The sequence below is a fragment of the Rattus norvegicus genome, chromosome 4 (genome assembly GCF_036323735.1).
Source record: "Rattus norvegicus strain BN/NHsdMcwi chromosome 4, GRCr8, whole genome shotgun sequence".
NCBI lineage: Eukaryota > Metazoa > Chordata > Mammalia > Rodentia > Muridae > Rattus > Rattus norvegicus.
The window spans coordinates 68735309-68755602 of NC_086022.1; the positions used below are offsets into that span (position 1 = coordinate 68735309).

Consider the following 20294-nt stretch of genomic DNA (forward strand, 5'->3'; position numbering starts at 1 on the left):
GCAGGAGAGCTGGCCCAGAGGTCATCAGAGTGGGAGAGCTGTCCCTGCCCCTCACCTGTGGGAGCACTTGAGAGTGCACACTCTGCACCTCACCTGGGCAGCACAAAAGAGCGGGTCCTGAAGTGAGCCAGCCCTGGTGACATGAGTGAAGGAGAGCCAGCCCTGGGGACATGAGTGAAGGAGAGCCAGCCCTGGGGACATGAGTGCAGGAGAACCAGCCCTGGGGACATGAGTGCAGGAGAACCAGCCCTGGGGACATGAGTGCAGGAGAACCAGCCCTGGGGACATGATGAAGGAGAGCCAGCCCTGGGGACATGAGTGCAGGAGAGCCAGTCCTGGGAACATGAGTGCAGGAGAGCCAGTCCTGGGGACATGAGTGCAGGAGAACCAGCCCTGGTGACATGATGAATGTGAGCCAGCCCTGGTGACATGATGAAGGAGAGCCAGCCCTGGTGACATGAGTGCAGGAGAACCAGCCCTGGGGACATGAGTGCAGGAGAGCCAGCCCTGGTGACATGATGAAGGAGAGCCAGCCCTGGGGACATGAGTGCCTTTTGTCTGCTGGGCAGTAGTACAGATGAGGCAGAGACACCCTCCTCTCCTCCCTCATTCCTTGACACCTATGGCAGGCAGGAGAGCTGTCCCTGGGGTCATGAGAATAGAACTGGCCATGTCCCTCACCTGCTGCAATGCTTGGAAGAGCAGGCCCTGCACCTTGCCCAGGCAGCAGGGTAGAGATGGCCCTGGTTGTGAGGGTTGCTGGCGACCTGGCCCAGAGGGTGTGAGAGCAAGAGAGCCATTGGGCTAACCAGCTTAGATACCTCTCAGGCCCAGATCCAGGGCTTTGTATTGGCCCAGCCCAACATCTACCCATTGCTAAATTGCGGGAGTGCATGAAGCAGAAGGGGGCAGTCCTACAGATCCAACAATACAGGATCTTCATGACACAGGGCAGCCACAGGATGTCCAAGGGGAGTCCCGGTGAGGTTCCAGTATTGATAGAAGCCAGAGACCTTGTACCAAACCAAACGTGAGTCATTGCAATAAACATTTGCAAGCAAAGAAGAATGGACAAAGGGTATACTGTGGGACAGACCACTGTGACACACTATAGCTTCCACAATGAGATTTTTTTCTCTCTGTTGAAGGGGAAGTTGCAAGGGTGGATGGCAGGTACAGGAGGGGGAGATGAGTGGGATTGGGGTGCATGATGTGAAATTCACAAAGAATGAATAAGAAGTTAAAAAAAAAAAGAATAGGGGCTGGAGAGATGGTTCAGTGGTTAAGAGCACTGATTTCTCTTCCAGAGGTCATGGGTTCAATTCCCAGCAACCACATGGTGGCTCACAACCATCTGTAATGGGATCTGATATCCTCTTCTGGTGTCTGAAGACAGCTACAGTGTGCTAGTATCCATAAAATAAATAAATAAATCTTTAAAAAAATTTTTTAAAGACTAGAGAAAGGTGTACAAACTATGAAACCAGAGAGGTTTTGGTAACACATATTAGTCAGCTCCCTGTCACTCTAACAAACACTTGTAACCACCAGCTTAGAGAGAGGCAGGCTGCTATGCTATGGCTCACAGGTTTATAGTTTCCACGTGTGCTTGGATGGACCCAGTGTTTTGGGTCTGCGGTGGCCCGTGATGGAAACACACGCCTCAAGGCCAGAAGTGAAAGAGAGAATGAGTAAAAGACTGGGCCCGTGGTCTAGTGAAAGAAATGTCCCCAATAGCCGAGAGCCATCCCAGTACCCAGTCTCCAGCTCACCACCTCTCAGTCATACTAGCCTAAGGGGAAGCTAAGATCCAGACTGGAACAGAGGGAGCTGGATTCCACCGCTAGCGTACATACATCTCTGGCAAGTAGATTAGCATTTTGTATTTTTCTATTGTGTCAAGATATGAAGAGCAAGACGTAGATATTGCATGCTCATTGAAATCCATCCATCCATCCATCCAACAAATAATTACATATGTCAGGTTCGGTTGCACATTCTAGAGATTGAAAAAGAATCAAACAAACAGACGAGACCTCCCCTGACCTCAGACTCCTCATATTCTAGCATCACAATTGTGAAAACCAGATGCTAGAGAGATGGCCCAGAGGTTAAAAGAGCACATTGCTCTTGTAGTGATCCCAGCTTCAGTTGCCAGTTAAGAACACTGTCACTCCTGCAGGGGACCCAGGCTCAGTTTCAGCACCCACAAGGTGGCTCACAACCACCCGTAACTCGAGTTCTGGGGGATCCACTGTGCTCTTCTGACACCTGCAGGATCAGGCAGGCATGTGACACATGTACATGAAGGCAAAACACTCACATACACAAAATAAAATAAATCTGAAAAAATGTTTAATTTAAATACAGTTTTAAAGTTTCTCTAAAATAATAATGTAATGAGAAAGCAAACATCGCGGACACCATTTCCAAGTATTGTTTTCATAAATGCTTAGAAGAGCCGGCAGCAACGTTCTGTCTCAGCCGTGATACTATTCTAGAATGTGTACTGGTTTGAGTGACCTCCTTGACCGTTCCAGCTTGGCCCTTCAAATATATAGGAGAGAATAAAAGTCCTTAAAGAGTACTCCCCACCCGAGAGATCCTGTGGGAAGTCAAAGGGGTGGGCAGCCAAACCTGCAGCCTAAATGTGTTGGAGCCACACAGGAGTTCACAGCACTGCTCTCTAGGCCTTTCTCTTGGCAGTAGGAATTTTCCACAATAAAACATACTAATATGAAGAAGCCAACAATTCCTCGTGCAGATCAAGAGTTGCCCTGTCTTGGAAGGCTTAAACAGCTGAAACACAGATGAACCCCCCACCTCAGAAATACCATTGAGATAACTTCTGCCTTAATTAAGAAGTTAGAACAGATGACCCTCAGTTCCTCTGGATACTAGATTCTATGTTCTGGTGGGAGATCTGAAAACTTAATTGGAACGAGCACGCATGGACTTGGGCCCGTTCCAGGGCCAGGACATGTGGAGTGTGGTCCAGTTGCCCGCTAATGCTAACCACATGTCAGGAAGCTGAGCGCTGATTCGAAGTTTTGCCTAAGCACTTAATGACGGCTTTCATAATTATTTCACCAGATCTACATTTGATCCTTTCTTCTTTTGTGCTTCTACCACAGAAAGCTCACTTAAGCTTAAAATAGGTATTTATAGACACTGTATTTTACAGATATTATGAATACTTCCTTAATCTTAGCCTTGTGAAAAGTACCTTTGAAATGCAGTCTGTTTCCCCAGAAAGCGCTTGTGTATAACTTTGTCCATTGTTGGCAGCCAATTTAGGCACCGTGCCCTAATTACACCTCTGCTATCTATTATCAGATGACACCTCTCATCAGCCAAGCCTGTGAACTTCTCCTGTCTCACTTAAAACACTCTGCGGCATCCGGGGACGCATTCGACATCCAGAGGTAAGGCTGCTCCATAACAGGTGAGAAGTCAGTTCTGAGTGGATGATTCCTGCTACGGTACATAATGGCTGGACAATTACCTTGGGAGTAGCAAACTGGAAACGCCAGACGGTCATAGCATCCATCGTGGGTAGACTGACTAATGAGAAGAAGCCAGCCTAAACCATGAAACAACAAAACTTGAGTCAGGGATGCCAGCCTATTGACGAAAATCCAAATGTGAAGTGGTTAGTCCCTGAATAGACTTAACCTTCTCATCTCCATGGACATGATGGGCAAGATAAGGCAGAAAGGACAGGGAAAGCACCTAAACGTTCACAAGAAAAAAATCTGAGGACAGGTGTGGTGGTGCATGCCTTTCTTCCCAGCCCTTGAGAGGCAGGGGCAGGTGGATCTCTGAGGATTTGAAGGTAACTGGTCCACACAGTAAGTTCTAGGCCAGAGCTGCACGACGTGGCCCTGCCTAAAGACAGAAAGCAAACAAACAAAAAAGTGAATCCCGAGACTGAGGCTAAAGCTTGGTTGGTAAAATGTTTGCTTGACATGAGCAAGGCCTTGGGATCGATCACCAACACCAATATCAATCACTGATGAAGCCTGGTGTGGTAGTATACACCTGTAAGATCCATATTCCAGATGTTGTTCACACGGGGAATACGAGGCCTGCCTGGAATACCTGAGACTCTGTCTCAAAAAAATTAAAAATTTTTAAAAAAGATAATGTAAGTAAGGTACATTACCGGACCTGCTAAGGAAACTAAGGCTGGAAGATCACAAGTTCTAGGTCAGCCTGGGCTAGAGTGAGTTTAAGACCATTCTGGGCACTTAGTGAAACTGTGTCTCAAAATAAAAAGTTAAGGGGCTGGAGAGATGGCTCAGCAGTTAAAATACTTTTTTGCGCTTCTAGAAGACCCGGGTTCAATTCCCACCGCCTATGTCAGGTGGCTCACATCTGTCTGTAACTTTAGTTCCAGGGCATACAATACCTTCTTCTGGCCTCCGTGGGCACTGCAGGCATGTGGTAATAATATGTAATTTATATAAATACACTCAGGCGAGCCCTTATACACATAAAACAAACAACTGAATCTCTAAAGAACTGTAGTAAGTAATAAATAAATGAAAATGGTGAATGGCTAGGGATACAGTTCAATAGGATAAAGTGCTTGAATAGCACACAGAAGGCCCTAGATTCAAATCTCAGTTCGGCTAAATAAATAAATTAATAAATTAGGAGCGATCATTTGCGCGTGGCAGCCCCAGCCCAGTGGTGGGCAGGAGAGTGATGTTAAGTACATATAGCCGGCAGCTTAAGCAACTGGCTGACTTTCCTCCCAGCAACCTTCAGATGCTTTATGCTACATCATGGCTGGGAACAGCCTGGGGACAGAATGTCTGCAGGTCAGCCACAGCTGACTGAGAGTCATCACTGCCAGTGAAACCACAGGCGGGTCAACAGCGGCATTCCTGCTGTTCCCGGCTGCCGACAAGCCTTGTCACCCACACTCTCCCAGGGTGCACAGGAAGTGGAGAAGATAAGGTGGTCTCCTCAGCTATTATTGCAAAGCAAGTAACTCTCCAGTCCTGGAACCGGCAAGCACCAGGGTCAGTCTGGTGGGATTGCATTTAGGAGCCATGCATACGTCTTGCATCAACGGGGAAATCGGTGATCGGCTGTAGAGATGTTTTCAATATAAGTTGTCAGAATTTCAGAGTCATCAACAAGTCATTTGTTCTCTAATGATAAGCTGGTGGCTGAGGACCCATGCAGAAGAACTGTGTCTGTATCGAGGACAAGCACAGGTGCTACAGTTAGAGAAGAGTATAGATAACCCAGGTATCGGTCTCCACTAAAAGTCCTTCAGATGGCAATGCCTGTAAGAAAACAAAAAGGGTTGTAGGGACTGGCGAGGTGGCTCAGGGGTCAAAGGTAAGACTGTAAAACTTGGTAATCCAAGGTTGATCCTCAAAAGCCACACAAAGGTGGAAAGAAAGAACAGGTACCACAAAGTTGTCCTATGCCCTTCACATTCGATGTGCACTGTGGCACATATATACCAGGTCCCCATCACACACACACATACACACACACACACACACACACACACACACACACACACACACACTGTGCAAATGTATACAAGAACAATACACATGAAACATTTGTGAAAGAATAATGCTAGTTTAAAATGGCATCAGGGGGAACAGGCTTCCTATCCTGAGGTTGGTTAAATTTTCGGACGCTGTTGGAAGACACTCTTCCTTTTGTTTGCTTGGAAAAGGCAATGTGTATTTCCAGTAGTAAATTAAATATATCCTGTAAGCCAGCCCCAAAGTTTGTGTGTTACCCATTTGTGTGAGAAGAGCCCTTGTTTTTGCTTTGTTTGTTACACTTTTATTTATTATTTATTTAATGTGTATAAGTATACTGTAGCTGTCTTCAGACACATCAGAAGAGGGCATCAGATCCCACTACAGATGGTTGTGAACCGCCAGATGGTTGCTGGGAATTGAAGTCAGGATCTCTGGAAGAGCAGTCAGTGCTCTTAACCACTGAGCCATCTCTCCAGCCCTTGTTGCATTTTTAAAAATGGCAAATTCTTCAGTATAGTGGTACATGCCTTTAGTCCCAGTACAGAAAGGCAGAGGCTAGTTTAAGGCTACCTACATCTCAAAAAAGAGAAAAAAAGAAAAGAAAGAGAAAAAAAAGAAAGAAAGAAAAAGAAAAGGAAAGAAAAAAGCCTGTCAAGTCATTAGAAGAAAACTGGAGGAGCGTTAATAAAATGAGCTAATTAGATTCATTCATCAATGCGGATTTGACAGCTATCAATTAATCATTAGATTCTGGACTGAGATGGGCTATGCATGCATAGGGCTAAAGTTCCTAGGCTTTGGGGCTCCTATTTCCTTTCGCAGGAAGGTTTCCCTCCCCTGGAAGGTATGTACCTTAGTGTCCAACTCTGTTCTAAGGCCTGAGTTAATGCTGCCCTGCCCTCGCCTTCTCTTCCATAAGCTCCTTGTTAAAGCCTCCAATCAGAATCTGCTGTTGCTACTCATCCAGGAAGCTTCCCTTCCACTACCTCAGGAGGGGTGAGTTGTGGGCAGGGCAATCCAGCATCTTTCAAATTCCAGCATTTCTACGCCCACAGGTGTTACTGCTGTTTTACCACAAATGTGGTGGCCAGTGTGGCCTTTGGCATCGAGGTGAACTCCCAGGATGCTCCAGAAGACCCCTTTGTGCAACACTGCCAGCGTGTTTTTGCTTTCAGTACCCCAAGGCCTCTCCTGGCTTTAATTTGTAAGTGTAGCCCCTACCCAAGGCGGGGAGAACAGGACAGCCTGCAAGGTTGAGTCCCTTCCATCAGGAAAGTTCCCTCGGGGGTTTCAGAGTTGTCCTGCAGAACGCTGTCTCCGGGGAGCCGCTAGAACCCAACGTCTCTCATTTCCTAGGGTTGTTTGCTTGCTTGTGTTCCATCACTCAAAACCCTCTTCTGAGGAATTCTCTACCAGAAGCCAATAACTCCTAAACAAGAAATCACTAGACGGGTCACTGGAAGGAGGCTTCATGTTAACAAGACTAGACCATTGAATCAATTTTACAAGGGAGTCTGCCTTCTGGCCAGTTCTGGTATCTTCTTGCTTTTATGGAAACACCAGTGTGCTGCTGTTACTGTATTGATGAGCTCCTCCCTGCCTCTCTGCTATGCTGGCATAGTCTAGTCACTTCTCGGCCAGCTTCCTTTTCCTCCTCCTCCTTCTCTTCCTTCTCCTTTTTGTTCCTCCCCCCTCCTCCTCCCTCCTCCCTTCCCCTCCCCCTCTCCTCCTTGCTCCTCTTTTCTTCCTTCTCTTCCTCCTCTCCTATCTCTCTTCATCTCCCTCATCTGCCTTCTTCCGCTCCTCTTCCTTTTGTGAGACAGAATCTTGTTTATACAACCTTGTCTGATCTCAGATTAAGAACCCTCTTGCCTCGCCCTCCTGAGTGTTGGGATCACGGACCATTTGCTAGCTTTGCTTCTCATCTCTGAGCCAGTTTCGGGGGAAGCCCTGTCACCTCTATCCTCAGCACACTGAAACCTGTAGGCATTTGTGTGGAGTCACACAGCCTCTTAGTGTCCAGGGGGTCTGCTGGGGCTAAGGCTGCCCCTCCTGTGCACTTTCAATCATAGACAGGCAGGGAGTTCCATTAACAAGACCCCTGTTCTCAGTACTTTGAACCAGGCCGAGGCGTGTGAGCTCTGAGATCTACTGTCTCCATCCTGACTCAACACAAAAGGTTTCGTGCAGCTTGTGGGGCTGAGAGTCTGAGCGGAGTCACGTGCCCCTGTGGCAACGCCTCATCCTTGGGTCCAGAACATCTCTTCGGGAAATATTAAGTGTCCTGATCCAGGGAACCTTTTCCTAAGAACCCAGGCTGCATTTTGCATGGCAGGAGCATATCCACAGTGGATGAAGCCAGTGTCCTTGTCAGCAGCTGCAACAACAGGCTTAGGGATAATTCCGATGGCTGCTGTGGGGACATTCATCCAGAGAAAGACAAATACAGATGACCAGAAAGCCAATAAAGTAGATGGGCTTCTGTGCCCCTGTGAAGGCTTGGCACATAGCCAGTCACCCATTCTGTCCTGAAGAACTGCAAAGATTTCCCCCCACCCCCACCCCGCCCCCAAGATTAGAGATAGGACTTTCTAAATGTAAAGTTGGGTTTGCAAGGCCAGGTACACACAAGGACTCACTTTATTGCACAGGCATTTAATGATTGCTTACAATGTACAGGGAATGGAATAGAAAGCTAGAGTCAGATCAAGCCCTGTTCTGAGAAGCGCCGAGTCCAGAGGGAAGACAGGCCTCCCAAGTGACTCTGATTCAAGGCTGGTGCTTGCTTCCCAGTCACAGGAGTCTAATAGCCCTGCTTCATTATCACTCCCCCTTCAATGCTACTTTTGTTTTTCTCTTTCAAGTATCATTTCCATCCATAATGGTCCCATTGGCCCGGATTCTGCCCAATAAGAACCGAGATGAACTGAATGGCTTTTTTAACACACTCATTAGGAATGTGATTGCCTTACGGGACAAGCAAACAGCAGAAGAGGTAACTATTTTTATAGGACACAGCCTGGAAACAGAATGGAACCTAATTTGGCATCACTCTCTCTTTTCTTTCTCCACCCCCCAACTTCCCCCCAACTCCTCATATAACATGGGTTTATCCTTACTAGTCTCCCATCCTGAGCTATCCAGGGCCAGTAGAAAGCAACAGGAAGGAGGGATGGGAAGGATAGTTGAAGTCACCACCAATGTGCCTATCCCTGAGTGAGCTGTTGAATGAAAGCCAACCTCTGAAGTGTCTCACATCACCTAGCTGTTACCCCAAGCACAGGCTGCAGAGCTCAATGCCCCCTAAGTTTTCTAAGTCAGTACCTCATGCAATTTTCATGAGCATAGTCTTTCTGCTGAAAACAGCAAGACGGGGCTTCATAGCATGAATAGCATAAATATTAGCAAGAAGTTTAGGCAACTGTCAATCAATCCCACATTCCCTTTCAACACAGAGACTCTTGCTAGAAAATTGGTGATTGAGGCTTCCTGCTCCCTTTAGAAGGCTTCCACGTTCCCCTTTTCCTTTACAGACTCACACTCTACTTGGCACATATTAGGGATAAGTAAATATTGGTTGAACTCGACTCTGAGTAGAATGCAGTTTTCTGTGTGAGAAATAATCTTTCCGCATCGCATCAAAGTTGTCCATTATGGGTATCATTGCATTAAAGATGGTCACTAAAATGAAAAAAAAAAAAAAAGGACTAAAAGGGCTTTCCCTTAACTGCATTGAGCAAGATAGAGCTTTAAAAGGGTTTTCTCAAAGACAGTGGCTCAGAGGGATTCATGAGGCCTGATGGTTAAAGCATTGGCCTAGAATGAAATCCAAGTCAATTAGTAGCTTGATGCATTTAGCAGCCTTGGGCAGCAGCCTGTCCTACTCAGCTGCACACCCTGGGGACTCTGTAGCAGCTATGTCTAAATAGGAAAGGTGTAGGGACGTATATACAAGCTCTCAACCCCTTGGCTTATACCACCATCAGCTCCACTTGAATGCCCTTAGAGGTGGGGGAAAATGGGCCAACTGGTATACCTGGCCCCACTCTAAAGCCAGAAAAAACAAGACAATTTCATTCAAGTATATGTTTCTAGGCTGTGAGGAGGAAGCCCAAAGGACAAGAGATAAAGGACTATTTTCAAACCTTATCGTTTGCTGCAAAGGGCTGCCTTGTAAGAGCGCTCGCTCTTCTCTCTCTCTCTCTCTCTCTCTCTCGCACGCGCACACACACACACACACACACACACACACACACACACGCATGCACGCACGCACGCACGCGTGCGCGTGGTCCCTAGCCTAAAACCCACTGGCTGTAAAACCAGGCTAAAAATTCAAAAACTGTTGCTCCAAGTGACTGAGAGGTGAGAGGTTATTAAAGAGCCAATTACTGGGATTGCCTCAAGCCTTTCCTTCCATAAACTTTACAGCTATTTGTTTCAAACAATGAGTTGATCTGAGAAAAACCTCCTGACCACAAATCCAGGGCTGCCCATGTCAAGACAGAGCTATACAGTTACTAAGAAAACTCACTTAGAACCCCTCTGAACTCTGTATACATTCCAGCAAACAGATGTGTGTTTGCACAGTGAAAATGCCGCACAGATGTTAAAAGGTAAATATTTTTCTAAGCTCGAGCCGACGGGTGGATTAGACACCTACATCTATCAGGGCATGTATTTTTCTTGGATATGACCATAAACCAGCCCTGTTTCCATCCTAAAAGAGCAGCTTCGCATGGCCTTCATGATGCTCTGTGAACCAAAGACTCCCATCTGCATTAATGTTCTCTAGTTTGTGAACCCTAGAGAGAGGCCTTTCCCTTGGCCTCATTAGCTGACAGTTAAGACAGATTTCTGCAAGACTTCACCAGCCCTTTTAGCAGGCTGGCTGGGCTGGGATAAGAGGAAAGAATGCCAGCCACCATGCTGCTTCTGGAAAAATACGTGGAGCAGATATGACTGAGCTGTCTTGTCATCACCCCTACCCCACCCAGGAAAGTCACAGCCAAGCCTCAGGGACTAAGCTGGGCCATGCAGCCTAAGAGTGTGGTTGCTTCTCCAACCACAATCTGGCGCCCTAGGAGCCTCAAATATTCGATTTCCCTGAGCCACTGTGACAGGTCAGCAGTGGAACCACAATAGCCATCCAATAGCAGTTTAGAAGTCATTTGGACAGCAGAGTGGGCAGGCTTAGGGCACAGTGAGGGAGCCCCAGTTTTCTATAATGGAAGCAGACTGGTGGGAAATGGAGACCTTGCCTCCTCAGCTTCAGTGTACATAAGCCCTTAGTGGTGAGCCCTACCCTGGCTGTCCTAGAAGACACCTTTGATGGTCACTAGCCTGTTCATCAGCAAAGGCCTCCGGCTCAAAACAGCAGTTGAACAGTTGAAACCAAACCCAATGTACCCATCCCCGAGGGCACCCATTGCTTTCCTTTCTGATTTGCAGAAGATTCCATGGCATGTTTAATATGCATCTTAGCACAACACGTGGCACAGGCCAGGGAAAAGGGTGGATCACACCCTGGGGTTGCTTCTCATCTCATGGCACAGGAAAAGTAGCCACACATGAAATGCCAACAAACTTAAAAGGTGGAATTACATGCCGATGTAAGGGACATAGATTATTCATGCAACAGAAATTCAGAAGCCAACGAACTGAGAAAACACCACAACTAGGAAAATACTTTGAAATTATAATATTTTCCTGTTGGAGGTTCTGATACTCCCCTCTTGCTGTTTTAATCCCATAAACTTCAGAAAAGAGCAGCATCCCAGTTGTCATTCATCACATTAAAGGCCATTTCAAAGAAAGGATGTGCCTGGAATACACTTTGTGAATGTCAAAGCCGTGGTAAACAGTCCTATAGTTAGAATTAGTGGTAGTCAAAGTGTAAAGGATATGCAAATTACTGATAAGGAAGGTAGGGAAATGATAAGGCAGCTTTAAGCACTCAGAGGAGATTGGGGATTACTGGAGAGAAAAAGGGACTCCATAGGAAGTAGCCTGCTAAGTTGAGGGCTTTGAAGGAAAGCTTCACTAAAGCCAGCTCCCCCATATCCCATACCCCCATCCCATCCTGTTGACTGTCGACTGTGTGAGAAAACTTATTGACATCCACTATGTCCTTGCAGAGTAAACAATAGACGTATGCTCTGATTTAAATCTATCAGGTGTTTTCTCATTGGAAATTCGGGCCAGTAGAACAAATGCATAAAAAGCATTAATCAGAACTAAAAACCTTCCATGGTTTCCCCACCTCCTCTAGCTCTAGGGATCCGCTGAATATGGGTGGACAAATGTTTATCTCACATGAACGGATGCACATGGTTCTCTAGCTTGTACACTTACTGTTCTTAAAGATGAGATCCCACTGTGTCTACGGCTCTATAACTTGCTTTATTTTAAGCACAGTATTTGGGGGGAATGGCGAGAGGATCATGGAATGACTCCATCCAGAATGCACGAAGCGAGTATGGTACATAAACAAGGAAGAACATTATTTGGCCCTATAAAAGAATGGAATCTGTTGGTCTTCAGCTACACAGTTAAGATAGTGAAGGGCATTATGTTAAGTGCAACAAGCCAGGAACAGAAAAACAAACACAACGTTCTTGTTGGGTATGTCAGAACTGGAAACCTAATCTCAGAGACAGAGAAAGGTGGTCACTGGAGGCTGGGAAGGATGGGGGAAAAGAGAAGGGAGAGGGAGTGGTTGGGCACCCAAGCCATTATGGGTAAGAGAACTAAGTCTGGTGTTTTCCAGCTCAGCAGGGAAACTATAGTCACAGGTAGGTGGCAAATAACTGCAAAAGAAGAGCTTGAAGACTCCAGGCACACACCCTCACCATTACATGTTGCATGTATTAAATGACCCCACTGTTGCTCCAGAAGTCTGTACAATGGCAAAGACGGGAACAGCCTCATCTCTTCTCTGGGGCATCAGCTGGCCACTCAGTGCTGTCATTCATGTGGCCATTCAGATGGCTCTCACCATCTCAGATAACACAGTGACCAGGACCTGTCCCTACTTAGGTGTTCCGAAGCCACCCATGAACTCCCCCACCCCACCACCCCACCCCCACCCTCTAGCCTCATCCTGTGGCTCTAATGTGCCTTTTTTGCTCTTGTCCTCAGAGGCGGGGAGACTTCCTGCAGATGGTGCTGGATGCCCAGCGTTCCATGAGCTCTGTGGGTGTAGAAGCCTTTGACATGGTCACAGAAGCCCTGTCCTCTGCTGAGTGCATGGGGGACCCACCCCAAAGGTGTCATCCTACATCCACAGCTAAGCCTTTAACTGTGGATGAGATTGCCGGCCAGGCTTTCCTCTTCCTCATCGCTGGCCACGAGATCACCACAAACACGCTCTCCTTCATCACATACCTGCTGGCCACCCACCCTGAGTGCCAGGAGAGGCTTCTGAAAGAGGTGGACCTCTTCATGGAGAAGCATGTGAGTACAGTGGGATCCAGGTGTCCACGTGCATCCACATTGCAGGGGATTCGGTAAAACTTCCTCCGATTAATGACTTGCCAAAATCACGTTCTAAGTTTGTAAGATAAAATAAGGTCACACCCACCTTCTCTAGCTCTCTGCGATAGCAAATAAAAAAAGGTGTTCAGAATGAGAGGAAAATAAAGAGCTCATGAGACTGGCTCTGGGGACCTGCAGGAAGGAATTGGTGGTCAAAGGGCAGCCATAGAGCAGGGGTCTGGCTATCACATGTTCTGACTGTGGGGCAGCCTCCCCGAGGAAGACAAAAGAAGGGAGTCAGCAAAGGAAACTGAGTCCGAACACAGGACACCCGATGAAGCAGAAAGGAGAGAGCAGAGGAGGAGGCCCAATCACATAAACAAGTAGAATGAATGGGCCGGGAAGCCCCGAGCACAGATGCATTCTGGGTATTCCTTGGCGCTGAAGCCCCTCTGAAGTAGATCTCAACAGCTGCCTGCCTTGAGCTGGGCTCTTCTCTCACCTTATGGTTTTCTCCGGAGGCTACACTGCCCTGAATCATTTTAGAAGTTTATACTTTAAATAAGAAAATTCCCCACAATGGGATCTTGACCTTTTCATTCTGATATCCTTACACAACAGTCACCATTTCAGAATGTGCCCTATTTTGCTATTGGAAGCATTAGGATTAAGTATATACATAACCAGAAACTACTTCCTTTCTTCCTACTAGGGAAGTAGTGGCAAAATTAGTCTTCTTCTCCAAGTCACTTTATAAATATTTGAAACCTGAAGAACTCCAACTAGTTGCCTGTGTGGTCAGCTTCAAGTTCTTTGATATTATGATAGACCGCTGCTTGCTGGGTATCCCCAGTCTCCTGCTTCTACAGATTGATCTTTTGAGCCTGGGTGCAAGAGTTTGTATTTCACCTTATTACTTTTCCACGCAGTCAAAATAATTTTGAATCTTGATTCTGCCATCTGTCATATTAGCATTTCCTCCAGCTAGAGTCATCTGAGACTCGCTAACCCTGCCTTCCATTTCATCCAAGTCATTGATTAAAATGTTGAACAGGACAGGGTTTCCTCTGGACTGACATTGATCCACTAATCAATATTCTTCAAGCATGGAGTCCCAACAAGCCATGAATCCAGATAACCCTACCACCTGTCTCAGTATGCTTTATTGGTAGCTATTTAATATTTGGTTCCAGTTGAGAAGTGGGGGAAAAGGGAGGTCAAAGATGGTGGGGTACATCCCAATATGTCTTTTAGAACATATTTAGCACCCGGCAATGAAACCCTGAGTCCAGCTGATTTTAGCAAAACAAGCATTTGGATGGGTACAAAATCTTGCTCAGTTTGAGAGTGAATGAGACTTCAGGAAAATATTTAGCAGTGCCTCAAAGATACCCTCATGCCTTCATTTCTCTTACCTTAGTTTTTGGCTGTTTCCTCCCGTTGGCCCCATGCTCAGCCTTGTGAAGCCATAGGAAGTCCAACAAGGGACCACAAGCTTCCTCATGCTTGGCAACAAAAAGGATATACGACTGAAATTCACAGAAGTCACCAACCAGAATCCCTTGTCCAATCATGGGGCTAATTATTGTTGTCAGGACATGGGGACACTGATATGCCTAAGCAAATTGACTTTAGCCCCGAGGCTGAGAACTGGGGAAGATGCCTTCCTTACGAAGGCTGAGGGAAAGCCAGCCCTTAGTCTCAAGCCAAAGGGCAAGCCAAATGAAGAAGGGGCTGAGAAGTATCTGAAGGGTGTTCTTGTGATGTGCTACATATGACCGAGGCTCGGGGAAGGGTCAAATACTCCAAGAGGTGGACTCATTATCTTCGCTCTGAGGGTGTTAATGACCAATAGTCTATTAAGCACTATCCCTTCCAAAAGAAACCCTCTAGAATCATATAAGGTGGGCACAGTCAGTTCTAGACTGTTGTAATATCTAGATGGCAACCAAGCCCTGGGAGCCTGGCAGGTTCACCAGCTACAAACTGGACTATCTGGTTGTGAAGCTGTGGCATAGCAATATTCCCATCAAAATCTGATGGTATGGGGTTGGGGATTTAGCTCAGTGGTAGAGCGCTTGCCTAGGAAGCGCAAGGCCCTGGGTTCGGTCCCCAGCTCCGAAAAAAAGAACCAAAAAAAAAAAAAAAAAAAAAACTGATGGTATGCGTTCACTTCTACCATGGCCTGAACTGGACCTGACCTCAAGGAAGGTGGCGCCAACTCACCAAATCCTGGCCTCTCTCAGCCTCTGAGCCTAGGACCAGGCCTTCTTTTCCCATAAGGCCATCTCCCATGGAGATTGCTCAGTGTCTCTAAGTACTGGGGAGACACATGGGCATGCAGACTGATTGTACCAGGTGAAAGTTTTCAACCTTCTGAGATGGTTGGAAGGCAGATTTCAGGGTCCTGGCCCTAGAAGTTCTAATTCTGTAAATGTAGGTTCAGGGGAGGAGGTGGTCTGATGATGTTGGTCCCTGGTTCATTTTGAGAGCACAGCATAAGACAATTGGGACCCAGAACTATCTCCCAAGAAAGAATGCTGTACTCTACCCATGCCAGCGTGAGGGCTGTTTCCTTCCTCTGGACAGTATTTAGGGTAGCCTTTGACCGATGGGAATGTGTCCAGGTTGTCTTTCTCAAACAGCAAGTGAGGTAACTGGGGAGCATACTGATCTGTTCAGTCCTGCGCATGGTCCCCACCCAGTGAACACACGTAGGTTTTGTTTCTTGCCTTTCCTCTCTCCCTCCTTTTATTTATTTATTTATCTTTACTAGACTCAGAACTCTGTTAATGTGGGCCATCTGTCAGGACATGGAAATGCAGATTAGCTGTTCACACATTAAGTATTTCCCTGAAAATATTCCTGAAAATTTGCATGTGAAGTATGATTTGTTATAACCTTCCTGCTGGTTTCCATTCAACAAATATCTCTTGAGTGCCAGTTTACGCCAGCTCCCATGACTGCAGACTCTCCCTATGCCCTGGGAGAGCACTGACCCACTTCTGCAGAGCAGACCTCTTTAGATGACCTGTTGTTCAAGTGTCTGGATCCCAGCTCTAATTCCTTCTGCCCACACCATCTCCACTCCAGTAATTTCCTTTTGGGAATGTGGTGAGGAGGCTACTACCCTCCTCTGTGATAAAAAACCCCAAACAATAACAACAAAAACAAAAACAAAACCAAAAAACCCTGTGTCACACGAGACTGCTGCAGGCAGTGGTAGAAAATGTCACCCAAGAGGAGGTGAGAAGGATCATGCGGTAAAGGTGACTCCTGCCAAGCTCGATGCCCCTCCAACAATCCAGCTCTTACTCCATCACCTGGCTACAGTGGTACCCCTCCCCCACACACGAAATAAATCAGTATGAGCAGCAACAATTCACCCAGGTAGACTCCAGGGCACAGCAACCTCCAGAGGTGGGCTCCTGTCAGGAATTGTTGATGTAAGAGTTCCAACCCCGTGCCCAGGAGCTCTCTCTGTCTCTCGGCTTCAGTAGCTCTGGGCAGTTTCTCCCATCACTTCAAAATAGCTGTGCCACCTAGAGTTTGAACAGTGTGAATTAAATGAGGCACATGAAGCGGTTTTGTGCCTTCCCCCAACTCATACTTTAGTTCTTTTTTTTTTTTTTTTTTTTTTCGGAGCTGGGGATTGAACCCAGAACCTTGCACTTCCTAGGCAAGCGCTCTACCACTGAGCTAAATCCCCAACCCCCAACTCATACTTTAAACGTCCTCTTTTGTTTTTCCTCACGTGTGTGTTGTGTGGGCATGCGTGCATGTATACCTGTTCACGTGCATGTGAAGGATCAAGCCTGGAGTTTGGAGTCTCTCTCCATTTCTCTCCATCTTCTTCACTGAGGCAGTGTATCTGTTGACCGTGAAGTTTCTGAATGGCGAGTCTGTCTAGCCAGTTTGCTCTGAGAGTTCCTCATCTCCAACGTTTTGATTTCGGCAATTATAGGCAAGTGTCATTCCCACTCAGCACTTCATGGGTTCTGGGATCTGGGCTTTCATCCTCACAGCCCTGAAATAAGCTGACATACTTTGCTTACACATAGGTGTCAGGGACCCAAGGTCAGGGCCGTTGCTAGTAGAGCAGGCACTTTATAGAGTGAGCCACATCCTCAGCCCCTGCCTGAGAGTTTCAGTAGAAGGACTCCTGCCTGGGGGGAGCTGTGAGGAGGTAAGATATCCTTTACTGGTCTCATGACTCTACCCAATGAGCTAGCATTAAATCCCTCTATCACAGAGCTCCATCTCCAGTAGTTACCTCTGACCTCCACATTAGGAAGACAGGAGCAGTGAACAGCATGTTTAAGTCCAGAAGAATGGTTCTCTTTCTGAAATTCTCACACAAAAGTTTCACATTTTCTCAAGGACAGATCCATCAACTTACAACGAGAACACAGGGTCCAGATTGTCTTAGACCCAGGTCACTTGTCCATCTCTGCCTTAAAAAGAAAAGTGGGCCTCACCCCTTTCTCTAGGTAGATCCCTCAGACTCTGTCCCTGGAAGTAGGGTGAATGACTTCTGGGTAGCTGCTTGTTCAGCTTCGGGGATAAAAATCTATGGTCCCCAAGTGAGAATTTCCCACCTTCTCATTTCCTTTTAGGAGACCATGCTTTCCTTCCCTCAGAGCTTTTCAGATCAGCTTTATGAAATCAGGACTGTGAATCCAACAATGCCTAGGACATCTCTCTGGCTCCTGTGAATTTCTGATAAATGATGTGACTGCTTCCTGTGACTTCCACAGGGATACTTGATGCTTCCTACTGCTTACAGCGAAGCCCAGGCTAGCAGGTTGTCATAGTGTAACCTTCACCAATCAAGAAGTGATACATCGGCCATGAAAGTCAAGAGTTCAGAAGTTTCACTTTTAGCAAAAACAACATAATGCGTGCTCTATTGTTGGGGAATCGCTGTGTGTTTTTCAGCCCTTGCCTTCTGCCTAGTAATGTTCCATCTCCTGTTGTCTACTCTGACCCATTTGACTTTGGTTGCCTCTCTCCTTTCAGGGAGGGGGCTTCTATTCTAATATAAATATGACAGTTATAATCTGCCTGACAGCCCTTGCCTCTAGGCGTCTCTCTAGACCCCACATAATTTCTTCCAATGTCTTGGAAATTTTGTCCAGCCTCTCTTCCTTACACTTAGAGTTTTCTCTCTTAGTCTGCTGCTATAACAGAAGACTTGAAAATAGAGAAGTTACAGAGAGAGAGAGAGACAGACAGACAGACTGTGAGACTGCTGGTCAGGTAGCAGGCCTTTCTCGTTGCTCATGTCACAGAATGTCACATGATGACATAGCAAGCTTGCTAACTTGGTCTTTGCTCCTTCCCTTGTGGTTTTATGTTTGTTTGTGTGAATGTACCCACACACATGCATGTACATACACAAACACACAGAGATAGACATACACACATACACACAGGCATACACGCATACATACAGACACACAAAGAGATAGACATACACACATGTGCGCACACACACATACACACACACACATACACAAACACACAGAGATAGACATACACACATACACACAGGCATACACGCATACATACAGACACACAAAGAGATAGACATACACACATGTGCGCACACACACATACACACACACACATACACAAACACACAGAGATAGACATACACACATACACACAGGCATACACACAAACACACAGAGATAGACATACACACATACACACAGGCATACACGCATACACACAGACACACACAGAGATAGACATACACACATGTGCGCACACACACATACACACACACACACACACACACACACACACACACAAACACACACAAAAACTATGGAAGCCAAAAGTCAATGTCAGGTGTTTTCCTCCATCACTTTCACATTTATTTTTTAGTACAGAATCTTTCATTGAACTTAGAGTTCAATTCAACTAAACTGTGGTCAGTGAGCCCCGGGGACCCACCTGTCTCTTCCTTCTCACCCTGGGGTGACATGTACAAGCCCCTGACCCCAGCTCTTCACATGAATGCCAAGCATCCACGCCCAGACCTTCACACGCAGAGCACTGTACCAGCTGAGCCGCTTCCTAGCCACTCTGCTTCTTTTGTCATAAATTCAGTCTTTGCCCCTATGACCTTGTCTAAGCCTAATTTCTCAAAGGCACTACCTTCCAATAGCATTCACATGTAAAATGAAGGACCAAAACCCAAGACATAAATTCTGGTAGCTGAATATTTGGATGACGGTGTTGTCTTTCTCAAATCACTGGGACTTTTGGAGAACTCATCTTTCCTCCATGTTGTCTTGGTCAGACAAAAGAGTGAGCTAGTCGCAAAGGATTAGGGGAAGGCTTGTCCCATTTTTCTACTTAGGAGACTACAAAAAAGGAGACAACTTTCTAGTCAGGACATTGGCATGAGGTTGTGTCGTTGTATATACCAGTACATAGTTTTTAAAGGATTGAGAGAAAACAATACAATTCTGTCCTTCACATTGTTTTTGCTATAGCTTTAGCACTTCCTGTTGAAATTCTTGACTTTTGATCTGGCTCAACCATTTTCCTGCCTCCTCTTTGGTGCCAGACCGTGCCAGCCAAAATTTATGAGCCATTTTCCTTCTGCTTAATTGTTGATATAAATCTGCTCTGCGGAACCTAGTTATAAATTTATCACAAACTGGACGACACTGATATACAGCCTGTGCTCAGGGTAGTTTGAACACAGTCATGACTTAGAAGGACAATCAACTCCCCAGAGCCCTCCAACAGCCACTTTGTCACATTATAAAGATCTAATTAAAACACATCTTCCTCTTCCTACTCCTCCTAAGGATCAAAGAACACTCCGTGCTGGTTTCCTCAGCTGATTAGTTCATGCTGCTTAATTCCAGCAAGGTTGGGGATTTGCTCCTTGAAGCATCCAGAGGATCTCAAAGAGCCAAACACATCCCATGGTTATAAAAATGAAATAGCCCTTAGCCACAGCAGCCATTTCATAAAAACATGCGTCCTTTTGTCACAGGGGAACGTTGGGTTGAAAACTATTTGGATAGCATATCATAAATTGTCCTCACCATGGTGGGGTGAGAGGAGTCTCCCAGCTTGGATCTTATACAGGGTCACACAGGAAGTATGGATGGAGCTGAAATTGGGAATGGGGCGTTCAGTCAGCCAGGGTTCTTCCCCTTGTCCAAGTCTGGTGGAATTCTGAGTGAGCTTGGGTGCTCCCTGTCAGCTCCGTACGGATCCAACAGTCCCTGGCTCTTCAGAATAAGCCCCTCTCCTTTAGATCTCACAACAATG

General features: G+C 46.4%; 1 protein-coding gene across 2 annotated transcripts in view; it reads left to right on the plus strand.

The window, feature by feature from the left end:
* The window catches only part of Tbxas1 (thromboxane A synthase 1), a 172119-nt gene that overhangs the window by 103468 nt on the left and 48357 nt on the right, over nucleotides 1–20294 (plus strand). Inside the window, exons 6-10 of one of the 2 annotated variants that reach the window (XM_039107073.2) lie at nucleotides 3337–3425; nucleotides 6575–6723; nucleotides 8384–8514; nucleotides 12660–12974; nucleotides 17612–18628. In XM_039107073.2, coding sequence (XP_038963001.1) covers nucleotides 3337–3425; nucleotides 6575–6723; nucleotides 8384–8514; nucleotides 12660–12974; nucleotides 17612–17710 — 783 coding nt within the window. In that variant the 3' untranslated portion in view covers nucleotides 17711–18628. Of the gene's footprint in view, nucleotides 1–3336; nucleotides 3426–6574; nucleotides 6724–8383; nucleotides 8515–12659; nucleotides 12975–17611; nucleotides 18629–20294 lie in introns of those variants that run through there. The other variant, NM_012687.2, reaches the window with a different exon arrangement.